Source organism: Emys orbicularis, chromosome 12, assembly GCF_028017835.1.
Source record: "Emys orbicularis isolate rEmyOrb1 chromosome 12, rEmyOrb1.hap1, whole genome shotgun sequence".
NCBI classification, from domain to species: domain Eukaryota; kingdom Metazoa; phylum Chordata; order Testudines; family Emydidae; genus Emys; species Emys orbicularis.
In genome coordinates, this window is record NC_088694.1 from 5,106,132 (window position 1) to 5,125,767 (window position 19,636).

General features: G+C 45.1%; 1 protein-coding gene across 2 annotated transcripts in view; it reads left to right on the forward strand.

The window, feature by feature from the left end:
* The first annotated feature begins 11,815 nt into the window (after positions 1–11,815).
* The window catches only part of OPRL1 (opioid related nociceptin receptor 1), a 31,606-nt gene continuing 23,785 nt past the window's right edge, over positions 11,816–19,636 (forward strand). The window contains exon 1 of one of the 2 annotated variants that reach the window (XM_065414425.1): positions 11,816–12,039. In XM_065414425.1, the coding sequence (XP_065270497.1) occupies positions 11,816–12,039 (224 nt within the window). The remainder of the gene's footprint in view (positions 12,040–19,636) is intronic. The other variant, XM_065414426.1, reaches the window with a different exon arrangement.

Below are 19,636 nucleotides of genomic sequence, written 5' to 3' on the forward strand. Positions count from 1 at the left end.
TAGAGAGGGTTCAGAGAAGAGCCGGGAGAATGATTCCACGATTAGAAAACCTGCCTTACAGTGATAGACTTAAGGAGCTCACTCTATTTAGCTTAACAGAGAGAAAGTTAAGGGGTGACTTAAGTCTGTAAGTATCTATATGGGGGACAAATATTTGATAAAGGGCTTGTCAGTCTAGCAGACAAAGGTATAACAAGCTCCAATGGCTGGAAGCTGAAGCTAGACAAATTCAGACTGGAAAGAAGGGTGTAAATTTTTAACAGTGGGGTAATTAGCCACTGGAATAATTTACCAAGGGTTGTGGTGGATTCTCCATCACAGGCAATTTTTAAATCAAGACTGGATTTGTTTTTAAAGTTCTGCTTTAGTTCAAATGGGAAGTAATTCAGGGACGTCCTGTGGTCTGTGTTGTACAAGAGGTCAGAGCAGCTGGTCACAATGGTCCCTTTTAGCCTTGGAATCTAGGAATCTCTGTTCACATAACTTTAGCCACCAAACCATACAGTAGAGAGTTGATGTACACCCGCGATGTCTGGAGGAACTGAACCTAGCTAGAGTGAAGTAGAAAGTCCTAAATGGTTTTGTTTCATGATGACGAGCAGTTTTCTGTTATAGCAAACCTCTGCTACTGGAGAAGTTGTTTACTAAATACAATGGGGATACCTTGCAGGGCTGTAATGAAGTCAAAATCAATTAATAACTATGAGATGTTCCATTACTAGGGTGATGGAGTCTGTATTGGTACCTGTGCAGATTGGGATGCAAAAACTCTTGCTTCAGTTCCCTCCTTTGCCACTGACTTCCTGTGTGAACATGGGTAAGTCCCTTAATGACTCTTGGCCTCAATTCCCATTCTTCAAAATGGAGCTAGAACGTCTGGTCTTTCACCCTTTGTCTTGTCTGTTTAGACTGCAGGGCGAGGAGTGCCTCTTACTAAGTGTTTTATACATTATATACCGCTGATCTTGACTGGGGCCTCTGTGCATTACAATAATACAAGTGAAAAATGATAACAAACCTCATGGATACCAGACTGTGCAAAAGAGCCGTTCCCAGCATGGTGGAGATTATTTAGGGCCCAGTTCTGAACACACAGGGCTATGCTTGTGCTAAACCCCAAAGGGGGGTTGAATATGGGTTCTCTGATCTGCAGACACCCTCTCAAGCCCGTGTACCGTAGCAAGAAATGAGATAATGAAAGAGAGTTTGCTGCTCGCCAGCAGCCGATGTGTCTTTCATTTATTTAAGATCCAAACATAACAAAGAGAAGAGGAATCACCAGAAACTAGGGGACAGAAGAAACCAGGGGACATGGTGGATGGGGAAAGAAATCAGCCAGAGAGTGAAGCGGGGAAGAGAGGAGGCAAACAGGACAGAAGACAGGGGAGGAGATCACTAAAAAGTGTCAGGAAAAAAAGACACAGCAAATAAAGAAACGTCAGAAACAAGCAAATGGGAAAAGGCAGGAGAGAAAAGGGGAAATGATCGAAGGAGAAGGAAGAAATAAAATGGAGACAAAAGAAGAGAGAAGTTGGAAAAAAAGATGTGAACGGAGTGTGTGCTGAGGAAGTGGGGTAAAAAGCATGCGTGGAGGTGGAGGACTGTGGGACATGGGTGAGTGAGGAGGAGATGAGGGATGAGGATTATTTTATAATGAAGGAAGGTATTATTTGAATGCTGAGGTTTTTATTACACATTGGAAAACAAAATCTGACCTGGGATAAAAGAACGAAACGTGGAAAATGACGAATAGGACTGAAAAATTAAATATCTGCACGTGGTGTTACTCTTGTTATCGGGCTGTAGGACATGTAAAAAGGGGTTTTTGTGTGTGCAAAAATATGACCAACTCTCATTGAGATATTATTAAGCTGAAAGGTATCAATGACTGCCATTAGGAGAGTCTTTGATCCTAGTTAAATGGAAGGAGCAATTAAGCCCTATTATGTAATAGCTACAGAGAATGGAGGTTACTGCCCAAGGCACATGGTAGGTCTGAGCTAAGCCATGTGAGCGGAGGGGTTTCCCAGATTGCAAACACAGGTGATAGGACATTGGTTTTGCAGCCTGTATGTGTTAGAGACCGAAAGCCTGGAGAAAGCCAGGAGAGAGCCTAGAGAAGCAGTAGTGAGCTTGACCTTGAGAGGAAGTAGAAAGACAAGGTTTCTTGGGCACAGAACTCACCAGAGTGGCAGGCTGGGGGGGTTTCTGAGCAAGCAGATTGCCTGCTGTTGTTTGTTTCTGCTGTGTTCAGGGCAATAGGAGTCTGAGCACATCGTTTTTGTAACTAAGATCACACCCAAGAATAAACCTGATTCATATTATTGATTTCAGATCCTATCAGAAACAACCCTGCAAGGCCCAAGTATCGGCTAACTGGTGGGGCCAAAGGGGCGTCCGTGATAAGGGAGGGGTGGAATGAATCCATCTGGTAACATGACTGTCTACACGGCTTTACCAGATTGCACGGCCTCCTGTCATGTATTCTTAAACCTTTTAACTGACTCCAGTGTCTCTTGAAAGCATTGTCATTCGAAGTTCTGGATGCACTAGTGTTAGCTCCATTGGGGGTGGGGGCAAAGCGTCCCATATGAGCCATTTTTTATACGTCTCTTCATGTACCCCTTCTTGTCCCGCTGTCCTGAGCTTTGTGTGTAATGCTAGCTTCTGAATAGAAAGGAGTTGTGAGCCTTGTGGGAAGCTTATGCAGAGCTAAGGGGATGAAACGTTGCTATTGTTTTACCCTCCGTTTGTCAAGCATCCCAGGTGTGACCGAATCTTCAGCACTGTCCTCACCATGGCTGCAATCCAGTACCCGTGTACAAAATACATCCGCAACCTACCTCTCTGCTCTGTATGAGCCTGTGCGCTCCAGAGGCCACACCTCTATGCACCCAGGAGCTCAATTCCCTGGTTCTCCTATCCATGTTCTTATCATGGGACAACACTGTCCTTCCGAGGAGTCATGTGTGTCCACGTTACCCATCCCCTAATAGAAGAACAAGGAAAGAGTGAAGCTGAAAAGCAGATGGTCATCCAGAAATTAGCAATTAGCAGGGGATACGATCCCATGAATAGCGGCAGATAGAATTTGAGCTCTTTATTCATGAATATATGAGTGACAGTTTTTTTTTTTTTTTTAAATTATTATCCAGCCCTACCTAGGGGCAGTACTTCTATTCATGTGGGGGGGGGGGGGGGGGGGGAGTCGGTTAACTTTGGACTGGAACCTTGTGGAGTTCCAAGCCCCTCACTGCCTTCCCTTGGGTTGCTTTGGGTAGTATGTGACTTCCAGATGCTTGCCTGGTCTCAGCCTCCTTAGTGCCTCCTTTGAAATTGCTCTAGTGGCTCTTGAGGGATTCTCAGAGCTTGGTTTGTTCTGCGAGGGACTGTACGTTGGTGCCAGGAGACCTTGCTCGCACAGCGGATTACCTCGCATTACCTTCTGCCAGGTTATGGTGTAAGTATTATGCTAAGCTCATCGCAGCTGTAAATTATTCACGAGGAGCCTGGTGGAAATGGACATCTCTTCAAAACCACGAAAGTTTCCATGACACAGAATTGTCTTTCTTTGGAGAGCTCTGCTTTCTGTGGGGGTTCCACGGGGCTCTCTCCTGGGTCCCTGGGATGAACTGGGAATATGTCTGTACAATTTATGAATTCTGAGTGAGATTCTGGACCCTAGGTGTCTGTGTAAGGCTGCAAACCCCATTCTGAATGTGCAGTCTTTTGCCTTTTCTATGTTCTACTCTGTTTGCCTGCATTGTGGGTTGGAAATTCCAAAGACTGCTGGCAAAAGAATAACAATAGAGGGTAGCTGACTGTTAAGTGCCCAGTCTTTGGAAATCCATTCACTCTGGACAAAAGACTGGTCCCTGCCCGGAAGAACTGGTTTACCGGAGGGGGAAATCATCTTGGCAGCAAAGTTGCCTGACCTGGGTCTGTGCTCATGTGGGAAAGCTGGCAAGGGTGTCACCTGCCACAGGGGGTGAAGGTTTTAAAAGGGCAGAGGCTGGTCAGCATGGGGGCCATTTTCTCCAATCATGAGGGAGAGACCACTCACTATGTGACAGCCTGCCTTCCTTCCTTCCTGGACCTGGGTGGTTCCCCAAAGGCTCACAAGGGACGGGTGAGATGGGAAGAGAGGGATATTTGGGTTTCAGATATTTGTTCTTTTGTATGATCTGTACTCTCCTGTACTTCACAAGATTTAGGATAAAAGAGCATAAAGGTGTTTGACTGGGCAAAGTGTGTGCACATTGACTGCTTCACAATTGCCCTGTGCCTCTGAGAAGGTTAGATTGTGAACCAGAAGTGTCACACCTTTGGGGTGGAGTTCTGGGAGAGCCGTGTGTTTAAGTACTGGGGAATCTGAAGGGTCAGCACAGTGTCCAAAGAGGCTAGGCGGCTGGTGAGCGGGCCCCAACACTCAGAGGGGGTGCCAGATGGAAGGTCTGGGCCCTGAGAGTGTGCCTAGGGACCCCAAGATTGGGGCCGTGTCTGGACTCCGTTCAGGCTCCAGAAACATAACATACCCCAAGGGGTACATAGCACAAGACTTGGATTTCCCTCGCAGCAGTCCTAGTGGGTGGCCAGGCAAGAGCACCCGCTAGGATCTGTGACAGCTCCCTTCTCTTCTCCCGCTACACGTTCTCTCATCAGCAGACACGATTTCAGCTACCATCTCTATGCTTGACAACTCACTGATCTGCTTCTGTACTCCAGACCTGTCCCCTTCTGTCCAAACAAAAATCCAAGCCTGTCCCTCTGACAGTTCCTCATGGAGATCTAGCCATCAGCTGAAGCTCAAACATGGCTGAACAGAGCTCTTAGGATGGAACGGAGAAGGCTTTCCTTGAGCATGGTTGACAACATCACCATCATGTCTGGCACTCAGGCCTGTAACCTGGGCATCATCTTCGTCTCTCTCTAGGTTCCCACATCCAGGCTATATCGAAATCTTGCTGACTCTTTCTGTGTAACAACTTTAAGATGTGGCCTTTCTTATCCATCCACACAGCTAAAACTCTCATCCAGGCCTTCATCCTATCGTGTCTTGATTACCATCTTTCTCCCCGGTCTTGTCAAATGCAATCTTGTCCTACTCATATCCATTCAGAATACTGCTGCAAAGATCATTTTTCTAGCTCACCGCTTTGATTATGTTCTTCCTCTCATACCGCCCTTCACATCTTGGGAGGTGCTTCCCATAAACATCCACCAAACTAGCACGTCAGCTTGGAAAAGAGATGCCTAAGGGGGGATAGGATAGAGGTTTGTAAAATCATGACTGGTGTGGAGAAAGTAAATAAGGAAGTGTTATTTACTCCTTCTCAGAACACAAGAACCGGGGGTCACCAAATGAAATTAATAGGCAGCAGGTTTAAAACAAACAAAAGGAAGTATTTCTTCACACAATGCACAGTTAACCTATAGAACTCTTTGCCAGAGGATGTTGTGAAGGCCAAGATTATAACAGGGTTCAAAAAAGAACTAGATAAGTTCCTGGAGGATAGATCCATCAATGGCTATTAGCCAGGATGGGCAGGGATGGTGTCCCTAGCCTCTGTTTGCTAGAAGCTGGGAATGGGTGACAGGGGATGGATCACTTGATGATTACCTGTTCTGTTCATTCCCTCTGAAGTACCTGGCATTGGTCACTGTCGGAAGACAGGATACTTGGCTAGATGGACCTTTGGTCTGACCCAGTGTGGCCATTCTTATGTTCTTATTATCTGCCTTTAAACTCTCCTTTTCCACTATGCCTTCAAAACTTGGCTGCTGGTCATGTTGGCCTATTATTATTTATTATTTGTATTGACATATTGTCTCATTGTTCCCTTGCCTTCCCCATCAGTCTATTTGTAACCATATGCACTGTCTTGTCTTATACTTCCATTGTAAGTTCCTTGGGACTGGCGCTGTCTTTTGTTCTGTGTTTGTACAGCGCCTGGCACAATGGGGCCCTGGTCTATGACTAGGCCTCCTAGATGCTCTGGTAATACAAATAATTCATGAGCCATCACAAATAGAGATGATTAGTATTATAGTTTACTATGAACCTAATTTCACTGAAATATAAATGATTTTGGAATGATAAGAATATTCAGTAATTTTTTACATCTGGGATAAGGATCTCAATCTTGTACTCAATAAAATTAATGGGGTTTTTGGTGTTGATTTCAGTGGAAGCAGGACTTCAACAGTAATTGGGGACTTCTGTGGAATTTGTGTGTGGGCAGTGGCAATACAAGTGATTTTTTGGTGTGTCTATATTTTTATGAATGTGAACATTTACCAGTTGCTGGATGCATAATGTGCAATGATTAATGACAAATGATTGAATATCATCCACCATCAATAGCAGGCAGTGCAAGATGTTGCTAATTTGCAACCTGCACACACACTGCAGGTACCCATCATCCAAGAGAGACAGCTGCATTTTCTGACCTTTCCTTTAAACCGATCAGACGTACTTTGCATTCCCAATAAGCTTTCCTCTCTTGCTAGATTACTCACTTGTATCTCCGTGTGCAAAATGATTTCACACCTTGTAAGATTAATTCTCTGCTCCTGGTGGCCTTGATTAACAGTTCAGCAAACTGTGCAAAATGTGGCAAAACAGCCACGACACAGAGACATCTTCACCTCCCAAGAGCAAGGTCAAAAAGACAGTTACAGGTTGCTGCCATTGTAAATTGCAGGGGGTTGGAGCTGTTTTCTGCAACAGCAACAAACATCTGCTGTATTTTGGAATACTGTCTATGATTTAAAAATCTATTTCTACAACTGCCAGATTCTTTAGTTATTGGCAGCAAATTTTGCTTGACTAGCTACAAACTTATGAATTTTTTTTCTCTGGGTAGTGTTTGTCTGGCTAAACATTGGACCCAGATGGCGGAATGATGTTTTTTTGATTATGCACTGACACTCCTGTGAGTTTGAGATAGGTCTGATACAGACACACTGTAAAATTAAGGACCTGATGATACAAACCTGTACTCATTCAGTGATGCTATTTACCTGGGGTTAAAGCTTTATACAGGCTACTGTGAGCACATCAGACCTGTCCCCTGCTCTCTGCTCTGACTTCCTATAGAATTTCACAGCAAGTTCAAGGTCTCAGTCCTTATCTTCAAGGTGCTCTGTAGCTGGGCCCAGGATATTTAAAAGCTAATCTAAAGCTCTGAAGACCGTGGTTGACAGCGGTGCATCCCTGGCACAATGGAACTCTCAAAGATAAGAGTAAAACTTGTCCGTTCAGGACACAGAACTTTCTCCAGGCATGACCTGAGACTGTTGGATGAACTCCCCCAAGAACTAACCACCACACATACCTTCCGGGAGTCTGGTGGCACCTTAAAGACTAACAGATTTATTTGGGCATAAGCTTTCGTGGGTAAAAAACCAGTACTTGACACACATTACCGCTTTCTGCTCCAAGTTCCAAGCATGTTTCTTTGCCCTGCCTCCACTAACATGAACACAGAGCAACGGGAACATTAATACAGCCCTTCCCCAATAACCCTACCCAAAGAAGACACTCCACCACACATGCTTCTCCCTCTGGGGACAGGATGAGAGAACAAACTACATGCGACAGATGAGTAGTGACATTGCTTATGGCACGACTGGAAGGTGCTCAGATAGTATGGTGATGAGTGCTCTATTAGAACTTACATCATGATGATGGAGTCCCACATTGATATCGACGTACAAGGATTCAGCAAACACTAGAGGTGAACACATATATGAGAGGTCTGACCAATGTGAGAACCACCAAAATGGTTACATGTGGGACAGCCAACACTGTTCATGACCATTCCAGGCTGTTGCATCCCTGCTTGCGATGTTCAGGTTTTCCCCATAAGCTGTTAATGCACCTTGCTTCACATGGTTAACGGCAACGTGACCAATCTATCACCGCCTTGGTCGGTGTTGGCTGTTACTTCCCAACTCCTAGGGTCAACCTGACATGCTTTCAAGTTTAACTTCAGTGTGCCTTTCTATTGTTTGTTCTGACCCCCATGAGAATGGATGGCTTTAGCTGACCTAAAATATGGCCTGGGGTGTTCTTAGGTCAGCCACATGTCCAGACCAACACAGCTGAGCTTTCATGAACATACTTGGAATGCTTGACATCAGACAATGAGTACAGATTTCAATACTGGGAATCTTGTTCCCCCATTTGAACGTCCAAACAGACCAAAGATGGTGTATATGAAACTGATCAAACTTCCTAATGTGGCAGCAATAGGTTGTCCATGTCTCACAACCATATAGAAGCATTGTAAGCATGTCTGCCAAAGGGTGCTAATGACAGACTTACACTCCTTTTCAAGAACCTCTGTAGAAGAGACTACGTAATCCTACCCTACATGTGATTTTTCTAGCATGCTTTATGATGCAAACATCTGAGACTTTACAAAGCAAGTCAAAACACATCCAAAAAAGTCAGTTCAAGCACGTTATTTTTATCAGGGTCCAAAATATTTGTTAAAGTAACTGCCAGACTCTCAGATAATATGGATTTGGCACTAAAATTATACAACAAACTGTTCTACATATTATCAGAGTATCTATGTCATGCCGGGCCTGAGCCAATGCTGATGTTGGATCAGATTGAAGTGGACAGTGGTTGTCTTCCATTAATTTCAATGAGTGTTGCAGTGGGCACTCAATACTTTCATGGGATGTATGTGTTTGTAAGGAATTCTATACATGTGTACTGGACTTTAACACAAATATCAGCATTTATTCATGTACAAGCATAACCCATAAAATGATTTCATCTTGCTGACAACTTGGTTCTGATGTCTGTTGTTAATTAGTGGCCCCCTCAAGGATTGAACTCACAACCCTGGGTTTAACAGGCTAATGCTCAAACCAGTGAGCTATCCCTCCCTCCTAAAAAAAAATATATATTTTTTTAAAAGTGTCCTTTTTATTATGGAAGACAGGGTGGGTATGCAGGATGAAGGGGGCTAGTGAATGGCGGGGGGGTGTTCCTTGATAGATTCAAATTACTTTAACTCAAGCCTTCAAACAAATCTACAAAGAATCATTTGCTCCCAACTCCAGGCAACCAACTGCAGGGTGGAGATCACACAACCCCCTTTACTCAGCCCCCTGCATAGCCTCCAGTCTCAGTTCAAAAAATCAAAGCAACTGCGACAAAACAAACAGCTTTAACACACTGTATTTGCTGCATAAATTAACATAAAATGAATATCCGACGACTTGAAAACATTAATCAGATTGGGAGCCAGCAGAAAAGAGCCGAGCAGAATTCACAAGTGTTCTTCTCTGAACATCCTGCCTCCAGTCGCTCTTCCTACTTCTTGCACTGATATATTGCTGTCCTTCCTGCAGGTTTGGAAAATCAATCCGTTAACAGTTAAAGTAATGGCTAGCCCATTATTTATCTCATACATTTTTTAATGCACTGACCAAAAAAAAATGTGCTGAAAACATACCCAGATGTGTTCCACTCTGGTTTGAGCCACCCCTTTTGATGTCTGCTTTTGAGTCCTCAGACAAGTGAGTCTAGGAGTTGCTATTAAGCCCTAAATCATTATTTATATTCTAGTATCCTTTGAGGCCCCAGGAGATCAGAGCCACATAGGGCAGGGGACTGTAAACGCATAGTGAGAGACAGCACCTATGCCAAACAACATACATAAGACAAACAAAGGAGGGGAGGGGACAGTAACTGACCAAGGTCTGTAGCAGACCCCTGCTCCTTATGCTTCCTAGGTGAGTGCCCATACCATCCTGCTGTTCTGGTTTAGGATCAAACTAAAACTAAGGGCCCACCCCCCAAGATCTCCTGCCCATAGATCTGAGTGGCAAGCCCCTGCAGCTTGCCTAACTCCAGCTGCGGTATCTCCCACTGAAGTCAGGTTGTAAGATGGTGCTCTCAGTTGTTGTGCAGCATTGAAATGCCAAATTTACAAGCATCAGCTGACCACTTGCGCCTATGCGTTGGTTGTTTTCAAAAGGACAGCGTCATGCTAGGGCCAGATTTTTTAGAGGGTACTTTTGTGAATTTTAGGGATTGCGTGAGGCAACTCCAGGTGGCCACTCATGTGCAAACAGGCGCTATTGTCAATGTGGTCCCAGATGTCCTGGGCTGTGTTACAAAAACCTGAACTGGAATAAAAATAATAACCCCACTCTCTCCCCCCACAAAACAAACAACAGCAACCAAAAAACCCCAGTACACTGTACTTCCCCTTTGTTTTGCTGCTTCCGGTTCTTGGGCACTAGCACAGGGCATAATGTGTGAATTACAAGGAAATACTGCAGGGGAATGTTAATTTGTTAAAAAGAAAAAATAACCCAGGTTCCATTTGAATTTAAAAGAAAGAAGCATGGGGACATTTCCATTGGTCTGATGCGTTGTATAAGCTTTTCTCTTGGCAAAATCTTCATTTTGGGCCCGCTTTGGTCTCCCGCTCTCCCCTCAGTATCTGGTCAATTTTTCAGCCCATCTCAAACTCTGGTGTATTTCTTTAAGGTGGCTGTCCCTAGACGAGTACATTGTGTGGCTTTGTCTGGCACTGAGCTCCAGCTCTGGTCTGTGGTTCGCTGGCGGAGAGATGCATTGACACTATGCAAAGGGAGGGGTAAGGAGGGTGGATTGCAGTGCTGTGGCAGCATGACTGGCCAACAGGAGACTGCTTCCCCCAAGTTTGCTTCGCTCTGCAACTGGTAGAGAGGTGATGTAAGCAGAGCTTAGCCGGACCCACTAGAAGGCTTTCAGGCTGGGGTGGACAGTTATACGTGGGAATGAAGGGGGAGGGGAAAAAAACCCTCAGGTGTTTTACACATTGGGAGAAATCACAGTCCAACTGAGCTAGCCTGGAACTGCAAGCCAGTCCCTCTGCACCAGGAGACCTAGAACTGCAGACAGCCCTGGAGCAGCTTTGGTTAGCAGATCCGCTCTGCTCAGCTCACACCTCTCCTCACCTCCCCGAGCTTAGAAACGTGTGCATGGGTGTGAGATTTTCCCCCTGTAGAAACATCTTCCTTCTCTGTGAGCACCACATTCAAATGCCTGCTAAAGCAGCAGCAGCAGCTCACAATCAGGGAGACAGAAGGCTGGCAGAGCTCTCCTGCATTTGCTTTGTTTCTCTTTTCTCATCTGGATTTAATTGATGGACCAGAGCACTGCTGAAGCCAAAGGGGGGGAAGATCTAGTTTCCTAACAGAAGGGAAAGGAAGTGTGTGCATTGAGGTAAGGAGCGAGCATGCTTATTTAACTTTACCTAGTCCAAGATTCCAGCTGAATTATTTCTGTTACGATATGACTGCATGCAAGGGCAGCTTGGGGCTCCCATAGCAATGAACGGAGATGACAGACAGCAGCTGAAAATGGGCATTGCAAACAACATTGATGTATTTTCTGTATGTCATCTCACCTGCCAGAATACAGAGGTGATCATCTAACCAGTTCTGCAGCAAAAAAGCAGGCAGGGCAATACAGATGCTGTGTGTGTGTGTGTGTGTGTGTACGCATGCAAAGGGATTGATGCTACAGTAGATAAGGACATACAGTCCCCCCAAATGAGGGCAATGTGTTTGTGTGTTGTATCTCTATATTTGTGTGTGTGACACAGAAACACGAATAAGATTACTGTGCCTATGTTGCAGAGGTAGGGCTCTGCTGGTTTGACAAAATCTCTTTTCCTAAGGGTTTGCCCCCAGTGTATGATGATTGCTGGTCTAGACAATTATTGCTTGTTATTAATCCCATTTTCATTATTGCTCTGTTGGTGCCCCAGGTCTTTGCCACAGGCTGGCTAGGTTCAGGATGGATCCTCTCTTCCCTGCTCATATTTTGGAAGACCCTGATCTGAGGAAACTGCTGAACGACTCCTCAATGCTGAACCTGAGTTTTCCCAGTAACTGGTTTAACAACGGCACAGGGGACAGCTTCCTGCCATTGGGCATCAAGATCACCATTGTGGTCGTCTACTCCATCGTGTGCATAGTGGGGCTGGTGGGCAACTGCTCGGTCATGTATGTTATTGTCAGGTAGGCAATGCACACATCTCACCAACCCCCCTCCCCTCGCTAGTCTTCCTGAGAGTGGGGAGTGAGCAGAGGGGGGGGGGGTAACCTTAGACTGCAAGCGGAAGTGAACTAATGCCCTGGGTGATAGAGACCATGTTTGAAACTCTTGCACTTCTCCAAGTTATTTCCTTTGCATTTTAGCTAAGGAGTTTTTTCCCCCCTATGGTTCCTCAGGGATGATGAAGGTTTTCAGCCACAGTTCATATTAAACAACCCTCTGGTGCCTCCTAAAGGAAGCAGAGTTAACCCAGAGAACAGAACAGAAGGGTAAAATATATTTCAAAAGGTGGACTCTGCAAATTGTGTAAGGCGCTGCACTGGCTGTCAGCAGGAAGAGCAAGGATTTGGAAATAATCAGCTGGCAGTCTGTGAAGGTCCCTGGGGGACTACGGGCACCCCCATTTCACACCGCAGCTCCTGTGCCATGTTAGGGTTTGGGTTTAGACTGGAGAGGGAGTCTAATCCCTTCCTTTGGTTCTATGCAAAAGGGAAACGAAGTGCTTGGCGGCCTCATATCTCTGCAGGGTACAAATCTTAAAAGTTCCGAGCGTCACTATTTTTAAAAACACCATAAAAATAGAATGCAACACAATGTTCCAGAGATGAGGGCAGCATCTCTAACTGCAGATGAACGTCCGGCTCTAGATACATTGGATTGATTTTCTATAGCAGAAAGACTTTTGTGCGGGGGGGGAGGGTAGAGCAATGAGCAGATGTTGTCCCCACCAGGGTCCATCTCCCGGCATTTAGTGACATGTTTCTGGTCTTTAATATTTAATGTATCAATGGTTTTGATGATTCTGTACGTAGAAAAACTCAAAGGAGTAAAAACTCTCATTTTCTTCCATGATTTAAACCACCTCTCCCCATGAAGCCAGAGCAAATCATTTCCTGTAAAGTAAAATAAAAATTTGCATCGGGAGGGGGCATCACCCTCTGTTGATAGAACCAATGTGTCACTTTTGACTCAGGTCACTGCTTATTTAGGGCTGGATTGTGACCCCCTTTCTATTGGGAATGGAGTCACTCAGGTGAGTAACTGCTCAGTAATGTGACGGGGTTCACAGTCTGGCCTTGAATATGGAGCTCTAAATGCTGGAGTTATTTTATACTGGTCTGAGCACATCAAGCTGGGAAATGTTTATTGAAGTAAAATAAAGGGTTGCATGATTATATTTTCTTTATTCTGGGCCTGATGCTGCATCTCTCATTCATGCTGAGAAGCCCTTACTCTTGTGAGTAATCCCAATGGGACTCCTGTGAGTACGTGCTGAGGAAGGGTCGCAGAACCTGGCCCTAAATATCACAGCCATTCGAATGAGTCTGGCTCAGTGAGAAAAAGGCCAAGACTTGCTGTTTTGAGCAGGCAGCCTTTCAGTGCTCTTACGGCAGAGAAGTTGGCGGATGGAAGGAGGAGACCATGACAAAACCTCCTGGACAGGGAGGGGCTGACCCTGGAGAGTGTGGAGACATGGGGGGCCATGTTGCAGCTGCTGCACCATGTTTACTTGGTCTGTTGCAAGGGGATCAGTGTTCAGCTAATCTTTGCCTTTCTGATCCATTTATGTTGTTATTAGTATTATTATTCAGTACCATCTGTTTAGCACCAGAGTTGGGCATGATGCTTATCGATAGCCAATCAGGCAAGGCCTTCTGCATCCCTCCCCACTCTCCTCGTGCAAGCCCCAGGATCAAGAAGTGTCTGCATTTGCAGGAGCATAGGGATTGCTCCCGCTGGGCCCCTCCTGGGACTAATCCACTCCAATGGGTACTGGGAGGAGATAGGGCTAGAGCTGTGATCCCTTTCCCTTTCCACCCTGACCGGGTGTGGAGAGGGGCATAGACTGTAGCATGCCAAGAGCAGTCCCTCCACTGGGAAGGGCTGTGCCTCCTGGGGCGTCCCTGGGGGGGTCATTCGGCTGCGCACCTCATCCAGTGCAGGCTGGGGCCTTCATTGCATGACCTGTCTGCAAACCAAGACCTACATCCACAGACATAATAAACACCGCGCATGACTGAGCGGAGGGTGCCGGGAGAGGAGCCGTTGGGTGACGGAAATGGGAATGGGCACAAGTGTTGGGCGAGCTTCTGAAGTTAGAAGGAAGAGAACCCTGTAACTCCAGGACCGTCATTTCAAATGGGGCACACGGGTGTTCTTCCCCCCGGCCCTGCACTCATCTGTTGCCTCTGCAGAGCGCCTGCATGTAGTACAGTTGTGGGTTGCAGATGCCCCAAGTGGTCTGGCTCAGAAGAGGAGCATGGGGGTGTGGCAAGCCAGGGCCATTGGATGTGTCCTAATGCGCTCGGGGCTGCAGCCAATATTCCAATATTCTAAGAGCAGCGACTGAAGGCAGCCTGCAGGTTGTGGGGAGTGGTTTCTGTCCCATGGAGTTCCCCACACAAAGTCAGACTGTTGATGAAATTTGGTCTCAGTAACATTCAGGAGAAGCGCCTACAGAACTGCGTGGTGTGCAAATGGATACAGTCATTTCACACAACTCCGCACTCTGGGCTAACAGCAGGAACAAATGGAAGTAGGCAACGTGATGCTTGTTTACTGCGCTGTGGCTGTGATATTGTACAGCTGGCCACATTTCGCCTGCACTGCTGGGTAATGGGCTGAAGAGGGGTTCTGTGCCACGCCTTGGCTAACTCTACAATGCACTTACTTCCTCGGCCAAGCTAAATGCTGGATTGAAATGGCTGCACAGGCGATTTATTTATGATTTGATTTTTTAGGCCCCTGAAAGATGTATTCCTTCCCTGCCGAAATGGAACCCTTCCCCCCCACCCCTGTGTAAGAAGTGCCTAGGAAGTTTTAACCCTTCTCCCAGTAAAAAAATATGTGTAGGAATGTTTTATGACCCCAGATATTCCTGCCTTACTGGGAGACAGGCCTGAACCCCAGCCCTGGATCTGAACAGCCCTGAACTCTAGGGAGCTGGAGAAGGGGTTTCAAAATCCACATCCAAAGAGCCCCGGTTTTGATAAATGGTCAACCCCAGACCCTAGATCTTAACATCCCTGCAGTTTAAAGGTTCAGAATCCAGATGCAGCATTTTGGTCTAGCTCTCATGAAATCCTATGGGGTCCTTCAGGGAAACCTGAGGTCCAATATGGGGTGCGGAGGGTCTGTGTACAGGGGACGGGGGAGTGAACTGGCTAAACTGGTTGGCGAAGGGACACATGTCATGTGCTCCCAAGAAAAAGTACATGGGAAGCTTTTATACATAAATCCCTCCAGCTCAGGCACCCTACAGCCTCAGTTTGGGCTAAAGCTGGATGAAAAATTTCCATAAAAGCATTTTTTTCAGTGAAAAGTTGGGTTGTAGATTAAATTCAAAAATTCACAGAAAATGTTTGCTTTACTTGATCATTTATCTTTTTTGTGTGTAGAAAACTAAAAATGTTTCAGTTTTTGGTCCAAAAAATTCAGTTTTTGGCATCTGAAAATTGAAAATATTTTGACTTCTAGGTTTTTGGAAAAAATAAAGCTGAAATTTTCAGTGGAATCCCTCCAACCCCAAGTGCACCCATTTTTCTGACCAGCTCCGGTTTGTACCACATAAATGACCTCTTCCAGGACATCTTCACTCCCTTGCTTCCATTTCCTAACGGACTTTTTACTTCTTCTTGGCTTTAAGATTCTTGCAATTAAAAAAAATATATATTTTAATGAACCTTTCTATAAGGGTGATTAAAAACAGACATACAAACAACCCGCTCCCCCCCGCCGGCAGTATTGTGAGTTGTGACTTGTCCGTAGAGTTTCTAGCACAGTGGATCTCTGATCCATGGTTGGGGTTTGTAGGTGTTACAGTGATGGAAATAATAAATAAGACTGAGTATCAAAAATGTCAATGGAAAGGTCTCATGGATGTCATCGCACTCCTCTTCCATTGAGCAGCTTGTGTTTAACTGAAGCAAAGTGCTATTTCATATTTGTGTCTTAGGGAAATGTGAGCAACTGAAGCTAATTCTCTCTGCTTGCTAATAGAGGAATTCATGCCTAATGTAAACTGAAATGTTTGGGGGAAACAATCCATTCTAGTTTCGACCAGTCACATAAAGGAAAAGGAGAAGGCAGAGGAGATTATGCGAGTCCTGCTCAGCACCATCCCTGTGCCCTGGCAGGTACTAAATAGATATTGGCTGGATTGAAAGGAGTGTTACGAGGACAACCAGGAACATTATTCATCCATCTCTCACTGGCAGTGTAGGCAGAAGAACATCAACCTGAAACATAAACATACTAGGCCAAATTTTCATAATGGTGGCCACCATTTTGCTCCTGAAGTTCACTATGTGGATCCAAGATTGCAGATGCAAATTTTTCAGAGGCAAAGAGCACCTATAAAAAGACAGGGGAGCCTCAGCCCTTTTGAACTTTGACATGATGCATTTAAAAAAACACACTGATGTTTTTCTGTTTAGGGGGTGTGGAAAAACAGACGCAGGATATTTTGACCAATAGTGACCCTTTCCATCTTCACTGAATATAAGACCATGAACACTAGACAAGGGAACAGTAGCCCAAATTGCCCCAGAGGTCCATGGAATAGTTTCATGGCTTGCCCGCGTTTGTGTTTTCATAGATATTTGGGTCTGGCTACTGGGTGATGATGTTTGCTCTGAGGAGGTAGCATGTAAATAAATGTAACTCTGAAAATAGTGTATATACACACTGTATGTATTCCATCCTTAGCCCCTCCCAGAGGATTGGCTTTAACTCAAATAATGGTAATACAAACCTCAGTTTCCTCCCTAAGCTTGATTATTCCTAGGTTTCCTTACAGCTCCCTTTCTGTCCCAACTCCTGCTTCCCTCCAACCTCATTTATATCCTAGTTGGATATAATATCTCAGCACTATGAATCAACAGTAAGTACCCAACATCTTTGTACAGGGTTCAAGCACTAGGCATGAGGGTGACTGGAAGAAGCCCTGAATCCCTATGAAGACTCTCAAATCTGCCACTTTCCTACAGTCTCGTTCACACCCACTAAATGGATAGACAATTGCACCCAATAAACCATTTCTGCCACCTGTGATGTTTACAGGGTGTTTGTTCTTGGAGCTGTTTCTTTCTCATACTTCCATGCCTTTGTACTAAACTGATAAGCGATTTGCTACTCTGTCACTTCTGACAAGAGCTTTCAAATGGAACACATCGTTAACTCCCTAGCACGCGCTCTTTCTAGATACAGCAGCCACGCAAGATTGTTCATGATCTGCCGACACTTAACTTCCAGCAAGACCAATAACAACTTTATGCACAAACATTGTCCCTTACTGAGACTTGCAAGGAACTCAGCCAAAGTTGCAGAGATTTTGCTTATGTTAGGAAAGTGACAGGGAGAATTTAAATGTGATCATGATTTGTGGCTATGTAACCTATCTATTTCACAAGGTCTTAGCCATGAATCATAACAAAGACTCACAGAACATAGAAATGAACAATACCTAACACATCAATGAGTCCAACTCCTGCTCGTCCAGGATTGTTCTGTACAATCTAATGTTTTCCTTGGTTTAGTTTTAAATGTTCTAAGAGATGGAGCTTCTAGCTCTTCCCTTATGGATATCTCACTTCTAGGAAGTTTACTGGTGTATCTTTTAAGCAACATTCTTCCCTCTTCCTTTGAAAGTTTCTTCTACCTTCCCACTTAGACAGAGGCACACTTGGCCATTCTTTCTTGAGATTTGCCTATATTATCATATGGTTTTCCAAGGAATGACCCTGACAAGGTTTCTCGAATAGTGTGTGTGTTGAGGAAAGCCATAAATCAGTCTGCACATTTGCCTGCAGTGCTGCTGTCTCCAATTTATCCTTTTCATTTGACATCTACTGGTATTCCAGGATTCTGTTTTTAAACTAATAATAATGGATAGTGTCCAGTTGAAGAATGCTTCCTTGTTCAGTGGGTAAATAAAACTGCTTCTATCATGTCAGGTCACGAATCTATCCCACTTTCTCAGGCCTTATCATGTCTCTTTGGTTTTTCAATAAGCATCTTAGCCAGTAGTGTTAGACAGAAGGAATGTTTTGCACTACATTCGCTTGCTCAGCTGGTCAGACAAAGAAGGCCACTCAAGCCAACACCAGGGATGAACTCGGCTTAGCATTTACAAACTCTGGAAGCTGGCCATTTGTCTGTAAAGAGTTATGGTGACAAATTAGCTTACAGCAAAAGGAAGGAAGCCTCTGATTTAGCAGCCTTGGCAAGCAGAGGTTTGGCTCTGTACCATTTCCTAAGATAGCTAATGGCTGTGATGACACAAGAAAAGTGATTCACCTTGGGACAGAAGAGAATGTCAATGCTTATTAGCTTCAGGACTCGACTCTCGTCTTTAATAGGTTGAAATTCAGGTGCTTGCTAGTGGACCTGGGATTCAGTTTTTGATAAGCTTTGCATGAGCCCCCATTCACAGTCTTTCTTTTTATGGACAACAGAAAGGCAGATAGGAGCCCAGTCAATTATAACAATATATTTTGCCTGATCGCTTTTGGAAAAGCAAGTTCTTTGTTCCAGTGCTCACATTCAAGCCGGCACAGCCAAATTTTATGAGATTATTCTGCTTGCATTTCTCCTTGAAATTTCAAGTGTCTGAAGTTTCTCTGCTCTATCTTGTAACGCACACAAGTGTTTCCCGGTATGAACATTGTGGATGACATGTGCACAGGGAAGAAAAGTTGAGCTGCACGGGGGCAGCAGAATCATCCAGCAATGTCTAAACAACGCTTACAAGAACCAGCAACTCATCCACAAGAAGCTCATAGATGGCGATGGCCTAGTTGGCAAGAGCTCATGCATGAAAAGGCATGATCTGAATCTTGGTGTCTGCTTATTGATGTCCCTCACATAAGGCCATGGGAAAGAGCACTAAGGCAGATAAGAAGTCAAATGTGTAGCCTAAGTGATGAGAAAACCTGTTTCCACTTGGCCACCCTTTTCTGGTCACAGTCCACCCAATAGCTATCCCTGTGGAGAAACATCCCAGGAAAGTAACAGGAACAGCCACTCACACTTTCTGTGCACCTGCTCTTCGTGCTTCTAGGCACCTCTTATCGTCCATGGCTCAGTGAGGGGTCTGCCCACACTTAGCTCTTTTGCCACTGCTGGGGCCTGGGTGTTACCTCAAATCTGGCGAATAACACTGATATGCAGACGCTGTCAAACCACTGACTGCTTGAAATGTGATCACCTTATCTTGAGGTGTGTGGGGATCACATGGGATAAGAAGAGGGGGGTTTGTACACTCACAGTGACCCAGACTGTGTCACACACCAATGCCCATTTTCAGTGCAATGCTTAGCCCTTAATGTAGCACTTTTCACCCCTATATATGAAAGTGCTTTACAAGAAGAGGAATAAATATCATTAGCTACATATAGGGGAAACTGAGGCACTGGCAGGTGAAGTGACTTGCCCAAGATCATACAGGAAGTCTGTGGCAGAGCTGGGAATAGAATCCAGGCATCCTGCCTCTCAATTTGATAATTGTGCTACTGGATCCAAGGCATAGGCGCCGACTCCATGAGTGCTCTGGGGACAGAG